The sequence below is a fragment of the Aedes aegypti genome, chromosome 3 (assembly GCF_002204515.2).
Source record: "Aedes aegypti strain LVP_AGWG chromosome 3, AaegL5.0 Primary Assembly, whole genome shotgun sequence".
In the NCBI taxonomy this organism is placed as follows: domain Eukaryota; kingdom Metazoa; phylum Arthropoda; class Insecta; order Diptera; family Culicidae; genus Aedes; species Aedes aegypti.
In genome coordinates, this window is record NC_035109.1 from 284,267,904 (window position 1) to 284,277,654 (window position 9,751).

Consider the following 9,751-nt stretch of genomic DNA (forward strand, 5'->3'; position numbering starts at 1 on the left):
ATAAATTTACAACTCGTGCTGTAAAAATCATCATTCTGCAACTTGTTCCGTAAACTACTATTATTTAATCATACCTGATGCATCAAGCTCTTGTGAGATTCTAGAATTATTCAAAATTTAAAAAATATAAATCTCCAAAACAGTTACCAAATCATGAAAATTGTTAATGTACGAGTGATCCATAATAAAACTACAATACATTGACATTCTTTTTCATGATTTTCAGTTGTTTTTCAAAATCTAATTATTTAAATTTGAAAACGCTCGAATCTCAATAGAACCATAAGATACATAAAAACCATACCTAGCACCTTCAAACCCCATTTACCTATGAATGTACTCAGCTAAAATGTAAACCTTTCGCCACGGTTATCTATCACATATTACAACTTCGACTCGGTCAACCACTGGAAGTCCTGAGGTTTGCGATCGGCCGTCGGGCTTATGATCACATTGATGATCGTCGGACGATCGGTCAGGGTCAGTGCTTCCTTTACCGCTTGCTGCAGCTCCGGAATGGAACGAATGAAGTGTCCCTTCAAGCCGAACATGTTCATCATCGCTTCATAATGCGTTTCGACATTCAGGGCCGATGGTGGAGTACTGAAAGATGTATAGTGTTAGCAGACCAGAATACGCTGAAGAGTGGTTCATACTTACACTTTCGTTAGATCTCCAGCAGTACGCATTTCATTGTAGGCTTCTAAGTCGAATCCGGAATAGATACCATTGTTGTTGACAACGACAATTACAACCGGAAGTTGATACCGAACCATGGTCTCAATCTCCATTCCGGAGAAGCCAAATGCTGAATCACCTTCAACGCAGATAACCTTCTCTCCTGGGAATCGATCCCGGCACACAAGTGCGGCAGCAATGGCAAATCCAGGTCCAACTCCCATCGTTCCGAAAGTACCGGCATCCAAACGATGCCGAGGCCATTTGTTGTGCAAGAAGGTTCTTCCAATGTCCATGGTGTTGGCTCCTTCGCTGACTATGATGGCATCCTTTGGAATCAGTTCCTGCAGATGATGGAAGACAGCGTGGTAGTTCAGCGGAACCTTCTTGTCCATTGCCATTTGCTGGACTATTTTCTTGTTCTTTTCGCACTTGGCTTTCAGATCGATCCACCAGTCGTTGTTCTTATCGAAGTAGAAGTGCATGCTGGCAAGTTCATCGATCAGCTGCTCTGTAAACGGAACAATATCCGATTGGACAGCCACGGAGCTCATCACACTGTTATGCAGCTCTTCAGCACTCAAGTCCACTTGAATTATCTTGACGTTGGGACTGAAACGAGGTTGCCGACCGAAATGAAGCATCCAGTTCAATCGAGCTCCTAGGAGAAGGATAACATCTGCCTTCTGCAAAGCAAGAGTTCTTGCAGGCGCTACGCACTGAGGGTCCAGATCAGGAACTACACCTTTACCCATTGGAGTAGGAAGGAACGGAAGGTTCGTTTGGTGAACTAATTGCCTGAGATGTAGTTCAGCATGAGCATAGGCAGCTCCTTTGCCAACGATTACCAACGGACGTTTGGCTTTGGCAAGTAAATGGGCAGCTTCTTTGATGGATTTCGTATCGGGAAATGCAATCGGGCGCTCTGGGTGAACGTATTGCTTTGGAACACTATCCTCGGGAACTCTTGCCAGCAAGAGATTACCGGGCATATCCAGGTATGCCACTCCTGGTCTTCCATAGCATGCGAGACGAACTGCCTTTTCCACATGTTGTGGAATTAGTGGAATACTTGCCGGTCTGGCTGCATACTTGCAATACGGTCTACTCAGGTCTACTTGAGGACACTCCTGAAACGCACCGATGCCCTCATGATCTTGGAAAGCAGCACCAGCAACGACGATCAATGGCCAGCAGTTGATCTGCGCATTTGCCATTCCAGCAGTAACGTGAAGCAATCCTGGTCCCGGTACGACCAAACAAACTCCGGGCTTTCCAGTTAGATAGCCAATAGCCTAAAAGTTGCTTAGTGTGATTATTCATAACTCACTTCGAATGTATAATTTCTACCATCGAGTAATACTCAAACATTCTCGTGTCAAATACATTCGAACAGAATTGAGTTTACAAGAACGCATTCTTACCTGAGCAGCATAACAAGCAGATTGCTCGTTTCGCATACCGATGTATTTGAGACCCTCTGCTTGCATCGCCATCGACAGCTCCACCACCGGAATACCGACGATGCCGAACACATATTCAACGCCCTGATAACGAGAAAATATAAATACGTCGCGTATCAGTCCGAGAAGATATAAGCCGCAATTGGCAAACAAGATTATTAGCTATTTAATGGCGCTTGGAGATAATCAACGATTCCAAAGTCCTTTCACCAGCATACTGGAGGATAAAACGTACATTTTTTATAATATTTCAATCCTGAAAATTGGTTAGATAATATACAAAGTCAAAAATTCAACAAAAGCGATTCATCATCATCGGGGAAGCAAAACTCATACACCTGAATATTTCAATTCACTGCAACTACTTACTTGTTCCTTCAATGACCTTGCCAAAACCGTATTTCCGTCCACTTCCATATTGAACACTGTATAACGATCTATAAAAATGTAAATCAATCAATAATTAACCCAAAGCCAAAACTTCACCAGCTCAAATTTTCAGCAGACATGAAGTGGGCAATAAAAAAATTCTCACCTTATCACGACAGACGAAAAGCGAACAGAGCACAAAACGCAAAGTTCAAATGGAAGGAAGCAGCAATCGACACGGCAGCGGCAAAAACACAACCATTCGCCACGGCAGAAAGATTTGTTTTGGTTGCCATTCCCATTCGAACGTGTCAAAATGCTAGCCAGCCGGCAATAAATTTCTGAAGGGCGTTGGATTAAGCAGATGGCTGCGTTCCGATGACAACCTAGAATGGCTGCGTTGTTTTCTGCGCGCGAAGTTACAGCACACGGAAACATGTGTTTAGAATGCGTTGACTCATTTGTCATAAACATTTAAGTGGTGTTTTGAGTCAATGAACGTAAATTATGATTTGGCTTTTGCAATATCTGTATATAAAGTCAATTCTCAATCACATAACATCAATATTATTTCCACGCAGAGTGTCTACTACCTGGAAAAACTTGGAAAACCTGGAATTATCAGGACATTTTATTCAACCTGGAAAAATTTGGAATTCTCAGGGAATTTCGGCTACACTCAGGGAAATTATTTTGAAACATTAATACATGGTAGACTATGTCATTTTTGGGACACAAAATCTCCTCAATCAACAAAAATTTTTCGGCTACGCCGCTATCAAAATGCCAGATCTTTTTTGATCAGCATAAAACATGTTTAGACAAGGAATTAGAACTTAAAATTGCCAAATTGGTAAAGGCAATATGGCAATCCAGTTGGGCGTCCAGTTGATACGTTAAAAACATTCAAATTTTGTTTTTATATAAAAAAAAGTTTGTTCTGCCTGTTAAGCAAAAGTAATAAACTTTGTAGGGGAAGCAACAAATACAACAGGCACGAAAAATAGAACATTTCTCTGGTAAGCAAATTTGTTTAGTGTCTTGATCACTGTTTTAATACAAGTCTCTTTGTTTGATGAAGGTCTCAAAAGTATCTAATTAAAAAAAAATATCTTCTAAGTTACTTTTTTAATTTGCTTGCAGTGCAAAATTCTAGAGGCTCTAGAATTTTTGGAAAAAAATCGTTTCGTCATTTATTCAAGAAAACCTACAATAATTCCTAAGCCGATTTTTTCATTTGTTCCAGCCATTTTTCTAAGATTTTTTTTTCAAATATTCATCCTCTCAGCATTTGCTCCAAAAATCCTTCAGACATTACTCGTTGATATCTGTTATAAAATATTCTGAAAATTGCTGGATAAATTTGACATAGGATTCCTCATTAAGTTCCTCCAGAAATTTCTCTTGGAATTTCTCCAGCATTCCATCAAAATATTGTTGTTGTGGTTCGAACACTTCTCTAATAAATTTTAAAATAAAATTGCCTGATCTGCATGGATTCTTCAAATCTTTATAAAAAATTCAGAGTTTCGTTTCAAATTTCTTCCAGTAATTTGTTCAAAACGTTTTGTAAGACATTATTTAGAGATTCTAATGTTTTTTTTTCATTTATCTTAACAATTTATCAACAATATTCTAGGAAGTCTAATCAAAAATTTGGGAGGTGTTAAAACTTACACAAGTTTCATCTGAGGTTACTCTAGCGTTTTATCCACAAAATCTCCAAAACAATCTTAAATATTTTCTTGAAATTTTCTTGAAATGCTGCATTGAGAAATTTTTCAAAAAAAAAATAAAAAAAATTCGAATTCTTGAAGATGCTCTAAATGGGAATGGTGTAGGAAGTCCTAAGGAAACCCATGAAATATTTTTTGGATAGATGATTCCTGATGTGGTTATCCATAAAAAAATTCTAAACTGAATTTTTAAAGATATCTGAAGCGAAATTCTTGGAAGAATTACTTGATGTCACGACAAAATTCCAAAAACAAGGCCTTAGAAATATATTTAAGTCTGTTCAGCTTAGGAATTAAACTCTCATCTTGTGATTCCTGTAAGTTTTCTTTTAGTATTCTTTATTTTATTTTATTTTTTTCAAGCTAGAGGTATCTAAACTTGTTGTTTCTAATTGGATCATTTGCTACCAGCCCTGATTTCCCTAATATCTATAGGAAAAAATACAAAACGTTCTCCAGAAAAATATTGTGGGTATGTCGCTGATGTCCATGAATCTGAATCCCATTTTAAGGGAAAGGCTATTTTCCCCTAAGATTATTTTTTATTACTGACTTTGATGATTAAAGACGCTATCAGATCATTAAATCAAATCAAATTGTGAATGTTGAATTTTTATGAACCTTCTTGATTTTCGTAACAATTAAATATAGTGCGACGTTTAGACTAGAGCTGATATTACGTAATATAGGCTCTCTTGATATCAGAAACCTTACATCTAGTTTTCACTGGAAATAAGGAATATGATTGACGTTTGATATCAAGACAGTGTATATTAGGTAATATAAGCTTATATAATGTAATATAGGCTCTCTTGAATCAGATATCATGTATCTAGTTTTAACTGGAAATAACAAGAACATTTGATATCAAGTTAGTCTATATTACAGCTGTAGTCTGAACATAGCATAAATCGTCAATTTCGTTGATTTTTTACCTATGTGTACACGTTAAGAACAAAACAGATAATTTGTTTTTTTTTATTGAAGTATAACGAACTTTAAAATTTAATTTTAGATAAATTCATTTTCAAGGACACCTATCATTAAAAAAAATGTTTAAGTGTTCTAAAATTAACCATTCGAATATTTTGGGATTTTTTTTAAATCTGGATTTTTTTAAGCTTGGAAAACCTGGAAATATCAGAGAATTTCATTTCTGTTAATGAGTAGACACCCTGCCACGACAGTAATAAAATCTATCATTACGCTTTCCAAAATTACTGATGAAACATAGAGGAACATTGATATTATATGCTGAAGGCTTAACTCGTTGAAAACATAATGTACTTATGATTCTCGCTGATTCTAACCCACTATTTGTACATGGGCTTCCAAAATCTGTCAAATTATGCTTCGTCGGCAAAGCCTGCTTCTCAGCTTAGTGTTCAATGAGCGCTTCCACGGTTATTAACTGGGAACTTTCCAAAGTTGCCACTATCGCATTCGTATATCGTATGGCTTGATACTTTATGCCCAGGGAAGTCGAGAAAATTTTCATTACGAAAAGATCCTGGATCGAGCGGGATTCGAACCCAAACACCTTCAACATGGCTTTGCTTTGTACTCGCAGACTCTTAACCACTCGGCTAAGTAAAACCCCATGACTATTAAGAAGTCATATGAATGACATTTTGTACCAAAAAAAAATGTCTTGCAACAGTAGTCACAGATAACAGATGTTTATGTCCGATTGTAAAACTGTGTAAGACAATTAATGGTGATTTTAAGTGGCAACACAAGTAGCAACATTGTGGTGGCGCTGTTATCGCTAAGTTACCATGGTGATGTCTGTGGTGAATATGAAATATTTCAAGATTCTTATATTCACCAATGATTGCAGCAATACGTTGTGTGGCGGCGCTAGTGTTTTCAACGTGTTTTAGTTTGAATATTTACACAAGTTTTCAGAAGATTTTTGTTCTAGCATAAACATCTGTTATCTGTGCAGTAGTTGTCGTCATGCTAAGTAGTGAGTCAACTCATGGAAGCAGTGTTTTAAAATGATGATATATTAAAAAAAGATATATTCACAATTTTTAAATGCAGGAGACTCGAACCATAAAAGAATTGATCATTTTGCGAAGAAATTTGAGTGGTTTTCTTGAAAAATCGTTATAAATGTCAAGTTTTCAAGATATGAGTCATGATTGGATATTATGACAAAACGGCTTAAAAATGAAGAAATATCCTAGAGATAATCTTTATGCATTATTCGAAAGATTTTATTCGCGTCTCTGAAGGAAAAACGCATCTATGTGAAAATCAAATAACTTGTTTGAAATTCTTGCATCATTCCAGAACGGCTACTACTGGAGCACTAGCGCAACTACTGCCCAACAAACATTTTAGTTGAATAAGAGTTTAACAAATCACCCTGAAGCTTATTTTAACTGAAGAAACTGTTATTCAACTATTAATGTTTCTTGGGTGGAACATGTGTACAATAGTGATTCAAACGATTTCGCGCACAACACACAATTTATCACTGTTTGAATCATTGAATCACCCTGAAAAGTTTAGCATCACCTCAAAACATTGCTATTTCTTGAGATCCTTACGACTTGCATAGAAGCGATCTTCAGCAAAGTTGTTCAGGGAATCAAGGCCATCCGGAAAGCAAATAGTTTGGTTCGCAATTTTGCCGCTAGGTAGCGCTAGTGAGCATGCAAAATTGAGAATTTCAAACTAGTTTTAGCTTGCGATCCACAAAAGATAGAAAGCTCGGGTATTCGGCAAAGTTGATCAGGTCACGGACATCAGAATGATAAACAATTTGGTTTGAGATTTTGCCGCTAGGTGGCACTAGTTCATACTTTAAATTCCGCATCCGATTTCGCATTGGGCCAAATAGTAAAAACTCGCTTATGTTCCAGCATTTGATAATACTTGAGCATAAAGTGAAGCAAATCGAATTACTGGAATAAAAAATGAAACAGACCTGAAACTCATGAAATAAAGAAAAAACAGACCTGAGTCACTTGGATATGTAGTAATTTTGAGCTAAGTCACTTAATTATGAAGTTAATTCGTCATGAATACCTTAAACATTAAGTGAATCAGACCTGAATCACTTGAATATGAAATGAATCAGACATGGACCACTTTAAAATGAGTAAATAAGCCCTTAAGTACTGAAACGTAAATTAAAATAAACCTAAATCATTGAATAACAAGATGAAACAAACCTGAATAACTGTAGTCTGGAGTGTATGACACCTGAATCAATTAATATGAAGTAAATAAGATCTAAAACCCTTGTATATGAATGAATTGATAGATGTGAATCACTTGAATATGAGCTTATCAAAACTGAAACATTTGAAAATGAAGTGAATCGGACCTGAGTCACTTGAATATAAAATTAATCAGTACTGCATTGTAAAAAAAAGTGTAAAAAGTGTAAAAATGAAGTGTCACATGACATGAATCATTTGGATATAAAGCGAATCGTATCTGAATAAATTGAACAAGGAGTTAATCGGTCCTGAATTACTTGTATATGAAGTGAAACTCACCTGAAACATATGAAGTGAATTGGACATGAGCACTTGGATATGAAGCTAATCAAATCTGAAACACTTGAATATAAAGTGAATGATACTTGAATGCCTTAAATTTACTTCATAAAATCAAACATCAACCATTTGGATATTGAAAAACCTGAAGCACGTACATAAAGTGATTCAAGCATGAATCACTTGAAAATGAAGTGAATCAGCCCTAACCTACTTGAACATGAAGTCATACCTGAAAAAGTGGAAAATGCACCTACATTCTAGATGAATCAAACCTGAACCACTTGAATATCAAGTAATTCGTACTAGGAATAGGTGAATATGAAGTGATTCAGACCTGCAGCACTTGAACATAAAGTGAATCAAACCTGAATCACTTGAATATGGAGCAAATCCGACATGAATCACTTGGATATGAAGCGAATCAAACATAAATCACTGGAAATGGAGCGAACTGAATCACTTGAGTATGAAGTGAATCAATTCTGAATCACTTAATGATAAAGTAAATCTGACGTGAAACAATTGCGAGTATGAATCTTTTGAATATAAAATAAATCAATCCTGAGTCACTTGAACATGGAGTGAATTAGACAGCTATTCGGATGTCCTTTACTTTTTGAACAAATTTGCCGAAGACTCGATCTTTCTATCTCTTGTGGATCACAAGCTAGAACTAGTTTATAATGTGCTATTTTACATGCTCACTAGCACCACCTAGTGGCAAAACTAACTATTTGCTTTCCGGATGTCCTTGATCCCCTGAACAACTTTGCTGAAGATCGCTTCTTTGCAAGTCATAAGGATCTCGAAATATGTGAATTTTCCTGTTTTGAAATAATGCTAAACTTTTTGGGGGGTGATTCAATATTTTCAATACTTATTTAAGTGAGTCCGTATTTATGACGGGTAATGCTCATTGCTTAAAGTTATAATCTTTCAATTGGCATATTTTTTGTGCTTAGGTTATCCACTCTTGGTATCGACATCTGATAAAAAGACATATCACATAACATCCAAATCATTTCCACGACAGTTAAAAAATCCGTAATAACAAATGTGAACATAACATAATTACTTATCAACTTATATACTTATACTTATAAGAACATTGATATTGAGTGTCGCCGGCTTAACAGTAGAATACCCGTAATCATTTTACTAAGGGATGGTACACAAATTATGTCACGCCAAATTTCAACTTTTTAGACCCCCTCCCTCCCCTTTGTCACGTTTTTTGTATGAGTCCTCCGAAATTTTTGTAAGACTTGTCACGCTAGGCTTTGGAATGCAAAGATAAATTCTCCTGAAGATTTCTTTAAATCGAAAAAAAAAACTGGTTTTGAATATTTATTTTTCAATTATTGATTCTTGACTCTTAATTTCCATAAATAAATAAATAAAAGCCTAACTTAAATGAAAGAAAAAAAAATGTACTAATCATTCTCGCTGATTTGAGCCCACAATTTGCACTTGATTTCTCAAAATGTTAAATGTTAAATGTTGTGAAATTAAGCTGCGTTCATAACACTTATCGAGTAGGTAAATAAACAGCATCCAGTTGCATAAATTTATAAATCCCTCAGTTTTCAAAAATTCTGCAATTACCAAAACATCCCCAACTCAAAAATTTTCATTGTCGACCATTTCACAAGAACAGTAGAAGATGATCTGTTATGCAAGGACTCGTTTTGTAAATTTCTGAAACTATTGCTTTGATTAAACCATCATAATGAATTCAATCGATAATACCAAAAATAGGGGGCAGAGCACATTTCATGAGGTTAAAATTGGTGATTTTATTCATCCACCTCTAGCAACTTCTTTTTTCTTTGGGGGAATAATGAATTCAGTTTTTGTATGAATCGTAACATTGTAAGGATATCCAAACTATTCAATTTTGTGAAGTTTGTGAATAATCCCACATATATTTCTCAGTCAGGAACTGTTATATAACCGGTATTTGAAGTCAAGGAACAATATTTTTATA

At 35.8% G+C, this 9,751-nt stretch overlaps 1 protein-coding gene across 1 annotated transcript; it reads right to left on the minus strand.

Moving 5' to 3' along the window:
* Window positions 1–236: 236 nt before the first annotated feature.
* Window positions 237–2,809, minus strand: LOC5572369 (2-hydroxyacyl-CoA lyase 1). The gene is made up of 5 exons (XM_001660276.2): window positions 2,677–2,809; window positions 2,511–2,578; window positions 2,103–2,225; window positions 661–1,973; window positions 237–603 (listed from the first exon to the last, which is right to left on the minus strand). Exons 2-5 carry the CDS (start codon window positions 2,556–2,558, stop codon window positions 384–386), a joined length of 1,704 nt encoding a protein of 567 aa, XP_001660326.1. The 5' UTR covers window positions 2,559–2,578; window positions 2,677–2,809; the 3' UTR covers window positions 237–383.
* Between the last annotated feature and the right edge of the window lie 6,942 nt (window positions 2,810–9,751).